General features: G+C 31.4%; 2 protein-coding genes across 3 annotated transcripts; one reads left to right on the forward strand and one right to left on the reverse strand.

The window, feature by feature from the left end:
• The first annotated feature begins 5,924 nt into the window (after positions 1–5,924).
• Positions 5,925–6,791, forward strand: LOC109809599 (putative calcium-binding protein CML16). The gene has a single exon (XM_020372946.3). It carries the CDS (start codon positions 6,176–6,178, stop codon positions 6,644–6,646), a length of 471 nt encoding a protein of 156 aa, XP_020228535.1. The 5' UTR covers positions 5,925–6,175; the 3' UTR covers positions 6,647–6,791.
• Positions 6,792–8,168: 1,377 nt separating this feature from the next.
• LOC109807787 (putative phospholipid-transporting ATPase 9) lies at positions 8,169–14,573 on the reverse strand. 2 transcript variants are annotated; one of them, XM_020370419.3, is made up of 12 exons: positions 14,417–14,573; positions 13,766–14,315; positions 11,953–13,286; positions 11,686–11,796; positions 11,299–11,575; positions 10,965–11,053; positions 10,769–10,877; positions 10,298–10,507; positions 9,907–10,032; positions 9,669–9,767; positions 9,322–9,513; positions 8,169–9,193 (listed from the first exon to the last, which is right to left on the reverse strand). In XM_020370419.3, exons 2-12 carry the CDS (start codon positions 14,156–14,158, stop codon positions 8,480–8,482), a joined length of 3,654 nt encoding a protein of 1,217 aa, XP_020226008.1. In that variant the 5' UTR covers positions 14,159–14,315; positions 14,417–14,573; the 3' UTR covers positions 8,169–8,479. The 2 variants fall into 2 exon arrangements, with proteins under 2 accessions (XP_020226008.1, XP_082931700.1); XM_083075574.1 differs by having other exon boundaries at positions 13,766–14,573.
• Between the last annotated feature and the right edge of the window lie 1,411 nt (positions 14,574–15,984).

Genomic DNA, 15,984 nt, shown 5'->3' on the forward strand with positions numbered 1-15,984 from the left:
ACACACTATTTAATTTATAAATAAGAAATGAGAACAATCATAATTTATAATTTTTAATAAATTTAATTATTTACTTTAAATTTTATTATTCTTGTAAGATTCTTCCTAAATTATTTTTATTATAAATACAAAAAAAAGTATAAGTTAGAGAAAATATCATTAAATGATGTGTAAATAGTTAAATTTATTTATATTTAAAAATAAACATAGAGTAGTATTTATAGATGAATTTGTTTCAAATATGAGACCTAGCTTTAACATTGCTCTACTTTTGGTGAGGTATGAATTTGTCTTAAATTCCTTAGAATTGTTTTTTTATGAGAACAAAATTGAATATAAATTACTTAATAAAAACATAATATAATGAGAATCACCAAACAAATTTTTAAATTTACTAATCAATTTATATGAGTTGTTCTCGTTAGAATTGTTCTTAATGTTCTTCTTTTTTAAAAGAAAAGTATTTTTTAAGAATTATGTATTAATAATAAAATTATTTTTTAGTGAATAATATTTTGTATAATATGATATATATTATATTTAAAATAATATCTATTTCAAATGTATATCGTAAAAGATACCTTACTGTAATTTTTATATCTTTTTCCACCGTTAATTATATCCAATATTAATAGAACTTGAGAGGTTTTTAATGTAATTGATTTACTCAATATATTATAATATATTATGTACTTCTAAATTTTTAAATATTGATTATTTATTTTTTTTAAATATATAAAAACCGAATTATATAATTTAACTCAAATAGTCACTAACTGAAATGTGTGTAGAATATAGTACACTAACATCTATTGAAGTTTTATAAAATTATGGTTAAGACTCTATTTTGGTCCCTTATAATCTTTTTTTGTTTCAATTTAGTCTCTAATTAATTTTTTGTCTTAATTTGGTCTCAAATTAATTAATTGGTTTCAATTTAGTCCTAAATTAATTAATTGGTTTCAATGTGGGACTTTCCGTCTAAATTGCTTTAACGGTGTTAACTTTTGGCCATGTGGACGCCACGTAGATGCATACGTGGCATCCACGTGGACGAGAATTTTTTTGAAAATACCTGGACCCAGAACGGCCCGTTCTGAAACCGGAACGGGCCGTTCTGGGTGTACTTTTGGTGTGTTAATTTTGCATCCGGAACGCCCCGTTTCAAGTGCAAAATTAACATACCCAAAATACACCAGAACGGCCCGTTCCAGTTTCAGAACGGGCCGTTCCGGTTTTATTTTATTTTATTTATATATAAAATATTAATAATTTTATAAAATATATATTATTAATTATATTTTTAATTATGTTATTATATCAAATAAAATAAATATATTAATATTTTTTATATATTTTTTTATTATGTTTATCTTATTAATTTTTATCATTTTATTCCTTTAATCTTAAATAAGTTGCAAAAAATTATAAAGTGATATTCCTTTTATCTTATTAATTATTATATTTTTTAATAAAATTAATTAATAATATTGGTTTAATTGCATTTTTTATCCCTCAAGTATTACAATTATGTAGTTTTGTGATCTCCAAGATTTTAATTGCATAATTTTAGTCCTTAAAGAATTGCAATTGCGCGATTTTGGTCCTTCAATTTTTAATTGAACAATTTTAGTCCCTCAAATATCATAATAGTATGATTTTTGTTTCTCCCATTAAAAATTAATAATTTTAATATATATATATATATATATATATAATGTTTTAAAATTAAATAATTATTTATCTATTCAAATTAACGTATATTATAATTTTTGATATTATATCAATAATATTATTAATATATTTATAGATAAACTAATAATTTGATAAATATAACTTGTTATATATTAATATATTTTTACAAAAATATAAGTATATTAATTAGAAATATATATCTGATCTTATATATTTATATTTTTGTAAAAGTATATTAATATATATTAAGCTATATTTATCAAATTATTAGTTTATTTATAAAAAGGGTAAAAATATTATTGATATTAATTTATCAGTAATATTAAAATACTAATAATATATAAATTATATTTATTTAGTAATAGTAAATATATATCATTTGATGCATTAAAAAAAATAATATACGTTAATTTAAATAAACAAACAATTATATAGTTTTAAAACATTATATATATATATGTTAAAATTTTAAAATTATTAAATTTTTAATGAGAAAGACTAAAATTCCACAATTATGATATTTGAGAGATTAAAATTGTTCAATTAAAAATTGTGAGACTAAAATTACACAATTATAATCTTTTAAGGACTGAAATTACTCAATTAAAACCTTAGAGATCAAAATTGCATAATTATAATATCAAAAACACAATTAAGTAAAGAATATTTTATTCACAGTTCTGGAACGGGCCGTTCTGAAACCAGAACGGCCCGTTCTGATTTCAGAACGGCCCGTTCTGATTTCAGAACGGCCCGTTCTGCTTCACTGGTGGTGTTTTGATTTTGCAACCAGAACGGCCCGTTCGGGTTTCAGAACGGGCCGTTCTGGGTCCAGATGTTTTAAAAAATAATCTCATCCACGTGGATGCCACGTATGCATCTACGTGGCGTCCACGTGGCCAAAAGTTAACACCGTTAAAGCAATTTGAACGGGAAGTCCCACATTGAAACCAATTAATTAATTTAGGACTAAATTGAAACCAATTAATTAATTTAGGACCAAATTGAGACCAAAAATTAATGAGACTAAATTGAAACAAAAAAAAATTATAAGGGACCAAAATAGGGTTTTAACCTAAAATTATTCATAATTTTCTCTTTTTTTTTTCTAACATTTACAACAACCTCCCTTCCGGTGAGATCAATTGTATAATATTTTTGAAATAAGTAAAGAGATTGATGTAGAATTTAATAATACTAATATAATATTTTTTAAAAATAATTATTAACATTGGTGTGGTGTGAGAGTAAAAAGTCAATCTCGCAAATTTTTAGGACTGATAGTCTGATAGTATAATTTAATTACTCTAATCTCACAAGAATAGTATATTATTTTTTGGATTCGATTAGATAAATTTTCACAATAGAAAATATTAAAATTGAACCACGTACGGTAGATAAGAGGTGGCCTTAGCCTTAGGAGTCGACAACACAAGCAAGCAAACAATAGAACAACTTGAAAAAGCAGTCAACATCTTTGTCGTAAATGAGGTATAATAAAAGGATAAAAGAAAAATATCACATCTCACATTCACATGCAGTGGACGTGGCTGTGGCTCACTTCCAAGTTTTAAATTTAACCATCGACACCTTTGTGATGAATGAAAATCATTCTTTTCGCTTAATGCACAAAGAAGAAGGAAGAAAGACATGCATGCATGAAAAACCATCAGCAAAAGTAGAAAGTAAACCAGATTAAAAAATAAAAGGAGTCTCTGCTTCCTTTATCTCTTTCCACGTTTGTTTTCCACTCATTCAAAGTTTTCACACCCCGCTAAGGAAGCTAAACATCACTTCCCTTTATATATTTGCCTCTTACATTGATACTTAGCAATTAGCATAGCTAGATTAATATTACTTAAACACGTACAACCCTTCGATCTTAAGTATACTAATGCTAATTAACCATGGCAACACCAGCAATGTCTTCAATTGTGCAGCAACAAGCTGATCCAGAAGCTGTTCCAATTACAAGCACTACTAGTGCATGGAAATCCTCAGGTTCTGTTGGTCCGTTCTTTGCTGTGATGTGCGTGCTTATAATTCTGGCTGTTCTTTCGTGCTATTTGGGTCGCAAGTGGAATCCAAGGCCCAAAACCCCATTGGAGAGTATCAGAGGAAGAGGCTTTCTTGGGTGGCTAAAGCGTGTGTTTAGGGAACGTATTGCCAAAGATGTTGAAGTTGGAGGCGTTGGGGCCAAGGTTATGGTTTGTGACCATGAGGATGGTGATCATTGTAAGGTCCAAGATGGTGAGGTTGCTCAAGTTTGATGATATGTTGCTAGTTGTCAGTATATTTTTAAGATATTTGTTTGAATCAATGAGGATTTTTTTTGTGGGAAATGATAATATTATTAACATGCATTTGGGAGTTTAGTTTGAAAAACATTGCTAGCTGTTAGATGGAGGTATTTATTTAACTTAGATAACTTATAACTCCAATATTGGATCCGTGTGCTTCTTTTATTGAAGAATATTTAATAAATTAAAGCAAGAAGGTCTAATTCATTTAGATGAACACAATAATGTTTAGTTGAGTCACTATGTAGATTATGTTCATAGATAAAAATAAATGAAATTGAGAATAGTAATTTTTGACCAATATGTGATATGTATATATATTGATTTGGGTGACATGGTGTACCTTCCAACAATAATGAACGTATGTGTCTTTCTTTAATTTCAATGAGTGATCGGTTTCTATTACTTTCTAAAAACCGAGTATGAAGATAAAGCCACCTCAACATAGCTGTAGACATGATCAGCTGGTAGCGAGGGAGCATCACATGGATGATGAATGATTGAGGATGTGTCATGAGCCGTGTCACTTCCATTTAATATATAGTATAGGTATTTAGTATTCATTCTTTGATGAAACTTGAAACGAAACAAAAATATTAACATTTTAACAGGAACGTACGTAGCACACTTTTTTTATCGGATTGGTAACAATTCCATCTGCGACATAAACGTTACTGTTATTTTCTTATTTATTAATTAGAAGTTTAGAACCATCTTTTCTTCCCAGTATATATATACTGGCTAAGAAGAGAGGAACCACACTTAGACTGATTTGGTATAGTGGTGGGCGCATTTTAACCTTGCTATATATCATTGCACACAAAACAAATAGTTAAAAAAGTGAGCCCAACACTACAACGTAAGCTGGAAAAGTGAAAACAAATAGTCAAAAAAGCCAATTCTAATAATAGAGCAGGATTGTCCCAAGTAAAAATGAGGTTAAACAATTCTACCTTAAATCATTAGTGCTGTAATTAATACGCGTGCAACCAGCTATTTAGAAGTACATATAAGAGAATTGTATCAATAAATAAACATCTAGTTTGGTGTCTAGATTTGGTGCACACTGTCATATATATGTTAGACTCTATATTAAATATGTTTCTTAAAAGTAACAACAAATAGTTCAATTTAAAAATTTATTTAATAATTTTTTAGTTTCAGAAACTAATTAATATAAAAAAAAAATTTCTAAATTCAAAAAGTGATTACTCGATCTACTACCTAACCCTATTTTTTATTTGAATCTAGACGATAATTAATTTTTATATATACATTTGCGCAACAACTCTACCTCTCTTTTTACATAATTTTTTCCCTCCCTTCCTTTTCCTGTAATATCACCACTTACCATTTTTTATTTTTTTTAATATCCTGCCTAGTGTATACAACTATGTATAAAGTATATCATGATCATTTTTGACAATTTTAATAAAGTTGACATATCACATTCATCCTCCTCCAGTTTTGGTTACAGCTCATCACACACATTTAGAGTTCTCATTAGATCACACGACGGTGGAAATGTCCTACAATACATAAATTGTCAAAGCCTACTTTTTTATTTCCTTTTCTTGTCTGCGCACTTTTACATAATATGACACATAATAGATCGATCATTTCCAAAATACATACATGATCAAAAAAGCATTAAGATTACAATGATACCAATTATATATCGTCAAAATTAAACTGGTATACTTAGAATAATCTGATGAATTGCGACAGCAATTCATGTTTACACGTAGGAAGAACCATATATTTAATAGAAAATCTCGTGTTTGATATCTACATGTAAAAATCTTTCGGATCAATGATAAATACAGGATCATAAATAAAATTAGTCTTTCACATAATGACACAAGAATAACCATGACAAGAAAAGAAAAAGAAAAGTAGAGTACTGAGAATTATGGAGGCAAAAAGAATCTAAGACGACAGTGCCTGTGAGTTTCCTAGAAGACGCACATGAAAAGCTTAGTGAGCAGTGACCTCATACATTATTATTGTATATAATGAATCTTACTATTATATACGTGAACCACCAACGCGCTTTCTGTTCCACAGCATCCTATGATACTAAAATAAGCCACATCTCTTCTCTTCTCAACATTATATCCGTTCCCTTCCTTTTTTCTCTTTTGTATTTTGTCACTCATATATCATATTAACAACTTAACATGCTTCAAGTAGAGCAAATTAATCAACTAAGGGAGATATTCGGTCGATTCGACATGGACTCAGATGGGAGCCTAACCATGTTGGAGCTAGCAGCACTTCTGAGGTCACTGGGCCTGAAGCCCTCGGGTGAGCAAGTCCAGGCCCTCTTAGCCAACATGGACTCAAATGGAAATGGAAAAGTTGAGTTTGATGAGTTGGCGAGGGCCATATTACCCGACATAAATGCACAGGTGTTGGTGAACCAAGAAGAGCTTCTAAGGGTGTTCAAGTGCTTTGATCGTGATGGGAATGGTTTTATATCTGCTGCAGAGTTGGCTGGGGCCATGGCCAAAATGGGTCAGCCTCTTACGTATCGAGAGCTCACGGAGATGATCAAAGAGGCTGACACAGATGGTGATGGTGTCATTAGCTTCAATGAGTTTGCCACCATCATGGCTCGCTCTGCTTCTCATTTCTTAGGCCTCGCATAAAATCATATTCATTTCGTCTAACTTTTACTAGCTTATTCAACTTTTCCTCCTTTTTTCTTTGTTGGATACCTTGTGCATAAGAATTTTGTCATATGTAGCTCGTTTCTTTTAAATTATTGAATCAAATAAGGATATTTGGTTTCTACTCTGTGCTGCAATGTGTGATCACTGCTCTTGTTTTCTGTTTCCCATGAAGATTTGGCTCTCCCAATTGAGGTAACCACTTCAGAGAGATCTAAATTTGCACTTTACAATATTCACTAATAAAAAACATCGTTAGTGTATAATTTTTCTTTGAATATGTTATTTATATAAAGTGGGAATAAAATTCAAAACTTGTTGGCATTGAATTCTATCGTACAGATGATGAATCCGTGTTACCCGTTCCTGATTAGAAATTTAAAATTAGTAGACCCACTTTCTAGAAAAGAATAAGAAGTCAAACTCTCAAATATGAGTGCTTTATCAAATGATGAGTATCGTACACCGTGCTTATTAGATTAGAATAACTATTCTCAACCAGAACAGAATAATGTTTTTATGTATCATTAAGGACAATGTTTTTGGAGACTTTTTTTAATAGAATTTTTTTTTAGTTATTTTTCTTAATAGTATTTTTGAAGAAAAAAAAAATCAATTTCTTATCTCTTTTAATTTATCATTCTCATATTTATTTCTAAAATAAATTTAATATTTAAAAAAATATCAATAACTAAAAATGATTTTATATCATAATATAAATTATTTATTTATAAAATTAAAATATAATTTATATGGTCAAAATACTTATTTATTACAAATTTTAATTATAATGTATTTCTATACAAAAATATTTATTTATTGTAATTTATGTTATATAAAATAACAATTTATCCTACGAGATAAAATATCCATTATCAATTATTTACATGCATATTCAAATAAAACATTTAAAAAATTAATAACTATACACTATTAGTATAAAAAATTTACATTACTAACCGATCCAAAATTACCTTTTTTTTTGGTAAAGCTCCAAAAATACAAGTTATGTAACTTTAAAATATTAATTATAAAAGTTAACAAATATCGTAAATAAATTGTGTTTTCATGACCAAGAAAGAAAAAAAAAATAACGCATTAAGAAAAATGGTTTTAATTGAGAAATAAGACTTGCAAAGAGGGAAAAAAAAAACCTATTCAGCAATAGACATGAGTGTCACAACTAAACAGCTTATGTTAAATGTTAGATCTCGATGAGGGTTCATCTTCATCCTCCAGGCTGATGCATGTACGGCTACGCCATTTGTGTAGGTATGTGATTTTAAACTTTTTCCATTATTGTTATAAGACTTTTTCCATTCTGTATAGAATACGTCATACAGTGAATTTGGTATCCGGAGATCTCCGTAACTATGCAATCCTATTGTTTATTATAAAGCCAGAGAATCTGAATCTTTTGGTTTGAGAAATTAAGATTTCGGTAACCCTATTCGGCCAATGGTGGCAGAGCTAAGGTGAAGAATATTAGGAAATTTAGAAGTGGATCCAATAAGGAAAAATATTGATGATTATGAAAGAATGAATGAATTAATGTATTCTTCTATCCTACAGAAATCATATACCTTGGTACAATATTTTTGACTCTTGAAGCAACCCAAATTTTATCATCATCTTCTGAACAAAAAATACCAACGAATAGGTTGCTTTATTTTGCTTTGTTTGGGGATTCTTGTCACGCACGTATGGAAAACGCCCCTTTTCCTTAAATATGTACAAGGTTTGAAACCTAAGAAAAAATTTACACCTCGTTTGAACTAATGAATTTGACATCAAACAACAAAATAATTATGGTTATCGGTCCTCAGAATTCCCTTCAGAACGTTTGGATGCAGCAAAATTGGATAGCTCAATTCTTTTGGATGCTGAAGAATGGACGGATATTTCAAGTCTTTTGGATGCTTCAAGTCGTTTGGACGCTTCCAAACGAGCTGTGGTTCCAACTGTTGTGTGTCTTATTGATCGCTGCCTTACCATATCACAGTATTCTGGATCACTTGTTTGCCCATCTTTTCTTATCCACTGTATCATTTGATGATACATGGGGAAGAAGCGCATTTGGATGGAAGCGTAGACGAAATATGGAAGGAGGGAAGCAATGAGAATGAGCAAAGTGATGAACCAGAAAGATGGGGCTGGTGCAAGAGCTTCAATGAAGACCTTATAGGCAGTGGTTGAGAAGGATGGGTCTATGGCTCCATATGCCAGGAGGAATATATACCAGAATATGATGCTACCCCAGATGAATATATGTTGTATGTAAGTGAAGTAACTGATAGATAATGCCATTTGGCAATTCACCACCCACACAACACAGGTGTACATGGTGGCACCAAGAACTTCCAGCCCCACGACTTGACCGCCTTTTCGGAATGCCTGGTGTTCCATAGTACGGATGCAAAAGAAGAATATGATGGCAGAAGTCACAACTCCATTCAGTGCCCAACCTATGATTCGTTTCCAGCTAAATAGGATGTTTTGGATGCCTTCTTGATATAATAATGGAAACTGAAAAAATGAAACAAAAAGAGAGGTTTCATGAGAAAACACATTCATGTAGTAACATATCAGTATCACTGAGGAAACTGAACTTCTAACTATTTGCCATCATGAAGCTACTGTGTTTGGAGACGTACCCTGAGACAGTGCTTAGAAGACACATCCTGATCAAACACACCCAATGCAATTACAGGAAGTGAAGTGAAGAATACATTGTATAGTGACAAGAACCAGTCGTTGTATGCAGCTTGCCCAGAGAATGAGGCATACAACTCGAAGAAGAAAAGAGTGAAGCCGAAGGCAATATTCTTGTAAAAGAAGTAGCAAATCTGCCAAACAGAAAGTCAAGTTTGTCAAAAACCAAAACAATTTTATTAATCTTAGATGAACTAAGACTTTGCAATAGGTCACATTTATACTGTACGGAAATTAGAGAACCTTATAATATACTATTATGTAATATATGTGAAGACAAGATTGTTACCATTGATGAGATCCTTCTGTAACACCAATGTCCATGCACAAGTAGTAAGCGCTCTAGATACCGAAATTGGGCTATTGCAATATCACTTGACATAACTGCCTGGAAGTTTTAATGAAGCAAAGAAGTAAGAGCCAAAAAAGTAAAAAACCATACAAATTCAGGGTAGGGGTTACAGAAAGGTATGGGGAAAAAAGAATAGAAAGGCTTCAAAGGAATATGCAAGATATCGCATATTTACCTGCATTCCTTCAACACCACTGATACCAATTCCAATGTCTGCTTCTTGGAGCATTCCAACATCATTTGCCCCATCTCCAATAGCTAGAGTTGTACTACCAGTTCTCATCTTTACCAATCTGGTAACCTGCATTATTATATAGAAAATCTTTTAGAGGCTGAGCATGGGAAAACCGAAAACCACCAAGGATGAGACTATGATTTGCCCTTTTTTGATATATTGTTTTGCAGTAAAATTTTCTTTGCCTCGTTGATCATCATAAACTTTAAGAGATTTATTACAAGTAAGATTCCAAGTCCAACCCTAACTATAATACAATAAGACAATCCTGTGCAACCTGAACTTTTATATGAAGAACCAAAGGGAAAGGAGAAAAACAAGAAAAACTTACAAGTGCTTTCTGCTTGGGAGATGAACGACAGCAGATAACAGATGCACAACCAATGGCAAGTTCAAGAAACGAATCCTTTACATCATCTTCTAGTGCATAAGTAAGAGACTTCCCATCAATGATCAGGGCTAAAGCCTCAAAGTTTTCGTCTGATGTAGTAAGCAATGTCTTTGCCTCCCTTAGTTGACGAATAACACTTGACTTAATTGCCTGAAAAATGAGTAAGGTTCCATCAAAATTAATACAACATGCAATTGCAATCTAGTTGACAAGTGTGGTTTATGTGGCTATAACAATATTCAGTTTTGCAAGTTCCTTTCTCATGCATTCTAATTCAATTCTTATATGTTGTACACGGATCTCCTTGTTGTACATGTGTAAAATAACAAGCTAAAGAGCATACAATCATCTCGTGACAATGGTCACCACTGCCTGTTGACAGAAATTAAATATCAGGGTAGTGTAGTTTACCACTTCAGCAGCAGACTTGTCCTCCATTTTCTCCAATGATTTTGTTTCTGGAGTATCTGAGCTAATTATAATTTGTTTCATTCCTTGTCTGAGTAAACTACAAGCAAATCTGCAGTCACAGATAGATTTCTAAATCAGTGACATCATATCATTTCCACATACAAATCCAATTTTTTTGGATATTCTTTGCACGTACCCAATATTAATTGCTGTCTCCATTTTATCACCAGTTAAAACCCATAGCTTAATCCCAGCCTGTGCTAGTTTGTCAATACATTCAGGAACCTGTGCAACATAAACCGATTCATAAGGACACCACATATATAACAAAGTTATTATAATAGAATAGGACAAGGATAATTTCAAAAAATAATGACTTGAAAAAGAGTGAAAAGGTACTAGCTTTGATAATTATTAAGTAATTTCAATTATGTGATCAGAAAATTGCAGTTTGAACACTCCGGCATAAAAAGAGAGCAAGCCCTTTCTTCCCTCTACTTTCAGAAAGTAAAACAGTTTTTAGAACATACCCCGTCTTGTAGTTTGTCTTCAACTGCAGTAGCACCAAGAAGAATTAAATCTTTCTCAATACTTTGTATTATTCTCTCAACAATCTGCTCCTGGTCTGCACTCACCAAGTTCTTGGCCTCTGTAAACTCTTTATTAAACTGATTGTACTCTTCCTCGTTGAGTTCACGATATGCAAGTATCAAGGTCCTCAAACCAGAATCAGCATATTCACTAATGTGCTGTTTTGTGTACTCTTCAAATTCCCTTCCATTCTTTGCAATTCTTTCAAACATTACACTGATTGAGAAAGGGAGAAAAAACAAGCAGTTTAATATTATGAACTTTTGAAACAAATTGAATAATGCTCACATAGTCTATTCAGGATAGCCAAGCATGAGATTACACACCTGTCAGCACCTTTGCTAAGTAGTAGTAATTTACCCTCCTCATCTCTTACAATCACAGACATCCGCTTTCTTGCACTACTGAACTCTAATATATTCAAAAGTTTGTAGGATCTGCAGCAGCAAATTATATGCAGTTTTTAATACATAACTCAAGTTTCAATTGTGTGTGTGTGTGTGATATATATATATATATATATTATATATAAGATATTATATATATAAGATATTATATAATTAAACCTTCACATACAAGAACAATAACCTGACCTTTCAATTTTGTTGCCAGACATGGGGTCTAATTCACGCAATGAAATAGTTGTATGTGTCCTTTCATAAAATTCAAATCCGAGTTCCCTGGCTGCAATCACAAAAGCTGCCTCATCCGGTGATTCAGCTTCATATGAAACCTTACCAGTTTCTTCATCAATTTCAGGTATTGCAGTATGGCATACAGCCAGCAACCGTAAGAAGTTCTGGATTACATTGGCATTGGGTTCTTTGGCCCAATTTCCATTCATGATCCTTTCATCCTTAAAGTTAAACCCTTTAATGGATGGCTTTGATTCACTAATTCTTTCTTTAAACTCTTGACTAAAAGGTGTTTCCTGTCTCCTAGATAGAGCTCTCTCAACTTCTGTAGCTCCTCGTCCATAAGCAACCCCAGCAATAGAACACTTGATAAATTCCATAGAGTTGCAAGTCAAAGTTCCAGTCTTATCTGAAAGTATGGTATCAACTTGGCCAAGTTCTTCATTCAAATTTGATGTACGAGCATGTGCTGGCTTGTCAGTTTCCGCATAATACATGTGCACATCCTGGTTGATGAAAATGCTTTGCAGAACCTTTACAATTTCTATGGATACATACAAGGAAATTGGAATCAAGTAACCATACAACATAAGTGCTGTCAAGAAATGCAGAATTGCCGCAACTACTGGGCTATTTGGATCATAGTAAATTTCGGTATTATCTGGCCTAAGGTACCATCTCTTCATTCTTCCATTTTCAAGGTCATCATCTGTCATAAGCCCAAAGAATATGGACCCAATGAAAGAAATCAAAATAAGTACAACGAACAGGCAGTAGATAATCTTATCCATCCTTTTCTCAATTTTGCTTCTCTTGGATGGAGGATCTGTTGCATTCTGCATAACCTTTGTATCATGTCCGGTAAAGATTACCACTCCATAAATAAAATCTGTGTTCCTCAGCTTAGAATCCCTAAGCAGTAGCTGCTGAGGTGCAAGAGGATATTGCTGATCCTCAAGATCCAGACTACCAACAAATGTGTACAAATTTGCATTTGGATCTTCACATGTGATGACAGCCCTGAAATTTTGATAGTTCGAGTCTTCTTGCAACATTGAACTTCCTTCCAGTGCTTGTTTCAGTTTCAGATTTGTCTCTCCATCAAGATTCATGGTCTCAACATAGCAAATTGCATCATCATAGTTTGATGCAAGTAAGATGAGATCAGCAGGAAAAAATTCATCTTTTTCCACCCTCACTACATCGCCAACTTTCAAATCCCTCCATTTAGAAATGTCAAAAACACCATCTCCACGATGCACTTTAACTTTTCTGTTATTCATCTCTATATCCTGATGAAATTACAAAACAATATCATCAACCAAGGATTAATCAAGAGGAACAGAAAACATAACCTCCTTGCTTTTTATGAAAGAAAAAAGTTTACTAATTACCAACAGAACACAAGCCTATTAGCACAACCTTGCACATGCTAAGAAGAAAAAAGGTATCTGACCAATATGCACGTTAATCTTGACATAATTCAAGGCACGAATTTAGCACAGAGACCACTCCAACTCTCAATCTCATCATAAATTTCCCAACCAATTAATAAAGATTATATTCAATACATCTGCAAAGCAATCAATGGATCAATAGCCACATGTTCTAGCCTAGTGATAATGCAAAGAACATTCCAAAATTTCTAGCAAACATGCCTATCATCCATAAGGACCATAACTAACTATCTATCAGATATACAATTAGAGAAAAGAACACCATCAGTCAGAAATTTGCAGCAGTAACTGACATAACAATTAGAGAAAATTACCTGTTGTTTCCTCCTAAAATCCTCAATGAACTCTTTGACCATCGTGGCAGCAACCACAACCAGTAGAGGAACAACATTACTGACGCCTGAGTAAGGAGAGACCGGAAAGAAAGACAAAACTGCACAAACGAGGAAGTAGAAATTGGCAACCCTCCTGAATTGCTCAAACAAGGACTTGGGGATGAACGTGGCCAATGTGTACTTAGTTGTTCTGACATAATTGTCTCCATAACTGAGAAGACTCTCCATGGCACGTTCAGGGTCATTGCAATAGACTTTCCTTGAGAAGCCAGGGCCTCCTATTAGTGAATGCTCCTCTCTCATGGAAGCTCTCCCACATGTGAATGCATGAATTCTGCTGAAGTGGTGCCTCCTCCTTCTCCCTCCAGCCATTTCTTCAACTAAGTCAAAAGCTCAAAACTTGTGTGATTCACCCTTCAAGATCGAAACCAAGCTCCAAGGACTCAATGATCCTCAAAATCCAAGGTTGGAAGAAAGAGATGTGATGTTGACAGAAACAAAAAGCAAAATCTGTGTTTTTTATACGTATCTGTACAAATATGATAAACCCAGAAATGAAAAAAACAAAGGTTCCCTTGTGAGAGCTGAAAGGTATAACTTTGGAATGAAAGTGAAGAGATAGAAGGCAACCTAATATGAGTTTGATTGGGGTGGAAGCTGAAATCTGACTGCCATCCCAGTTTGACTCGTCGTGGCTAACAAGGATAGACTTTTCAACGTGCACATGGGAATGGATCTTTCTCTTTCTTTTTCTTCCACCAAACTCGGTTTTAAGACTCTCGACTAATATAACAAAAACAAAATAGTAATGCTTTGTTTTTTTTTTCTTCTGGGACAAATCAATTGCGCTGTGAAACGAGGGAAATTGAATAAGACAAGAAATGTCGTAACAAATGACTATTCGTATGCGAGTGCCAATTCAACGTTTCGGATTGATTAAGTTTGTATTACAAAAATTAGGCAAAAGTATTTTTGGCAAAATAATAATAAATAATTAAATAAAGAGTAATTACTTTGTTGACAATAATAGTGAATATGTAAGCGCTGAATATGCATATTTATTAAAGTCAAGCTAGATGCCAACCGTGAAATAAAATATGTGCGCCCAATGCTACATTTACAAATCGAGCCTTCTAGAAGTTTTTATTTAGAAAATAAAACTAGGCCTAGTTCTGTAGATTTTAAATTAATTAATCACTAACAATCCCTTAAATAATTAATTTTTTTCTATCTCTCCTTTTTTTAGAACCTATCTCCTCATTATTAACAACTAATAAGCAAACAAATAACATGATGGAGAGATTAAATTTTTTTTGATATTGTACAAATTTATCGTACATGTATCGTTTTTTATAATTAATTAACAAAATAAAATTAATTGTATTTATTTTAATTTTTCTTATGCATAAAGATAATTAATTTGATAATTATAGTAAGATTTTATTATGAATTTCTTACTATATTTTTCATAAGACTCTCTTATCTTTTCCTTTTTCATTTCATATGTATAATAGAACTAATATTTTAGTAGATATCATTTATGCCAAATTTTTATTTTGAATAATTGAAATTTATTATAAGAAAATATTTTAAATATATAAATTATATTTTAATTAAAATTTAATATATATATATCAGATAAATTATATTTTAGATTTATGATAAATAATTTTTTATTGTCATATAATATTACTTTCAATTATTGATAATTGCTTATAAAAATAATGAAATTTAATATAAAAATAAAACAAAATAAAAATGTTAGATTAAAATATATGAGATTAAAAATATTTAAAAAATTCTTTGAAGAAAAATAATTAAAATATACTCTTTTAATTTAAAAATATTTAAAACATACTTTTTTAATATAGATTAAAATAAAGGAATATTTTCATTTTCCCTTTTGGATTTTTTTTCCCCTTGTTTCAGTTGCGTGCTTCCTTTTGTTTAATTATGAATATATATCGCACATTATTTAAGCATAAAACATTCATAATATACAATAGTTGTCGCATGGAGAATCTAAAAATTTATTTATAATGGACTAGGATGAGAAATTTAAATAAAATAATTTATTTAAAAAAATCAAATATCTTGAATAAAACGTATTATTTAAATGAAGAATCTATAAATAAAAAATTTAAAAGTTAAATATTTGTGAAATTCTTTAAAATAATAAAAAGTTTTTTAACTCTCCC

Source organism: Cajanus cajan, chromosome 5 (genome assembly GCF_000230855.2).
Source record: "Cajanus cajan strain Asha chromosome 5, NIPB_CcT2T_4, whole genome shotgun sequence".
In the NCBI taxonomy this organism is placed as follows: Eukaryota; Viridiplantae; Streptophyta; class Magnoliopsida; order Fabales; family Fabaceae; genus Cajanus; species Cajanus cajan.

Coding starts and splice junctions, on each gene's coding strand:
- LOC109807787 (XM_020370419.3), bottom strand. CDS start 14,158: ATGGCTGGAGGGAGAAGGAGGAGGCACCACTTCAGCAGAATTCATGCA. Junction 9,514..9,668: donor ACAGAAGGATCTCATCAATG/GTAACAATCTTG, acceptor TCTGTTTGGCAG/ATTTGCTACTTCTTTTACAA. Junction 9,194..9,321: donor CTTCTAAGCACTGTCTCAGG/GTACGTCTCCAA, acceptor TCATTTTTTCAG/TTTCCATTATTATATCAAGA.
- LOC109809599 (XM_020372946.3), top strand. CDS start 6,176: ATGCTTCAAGTAGAGCAAATTAATCAACTAAGGGAGATATTCGGTCGA.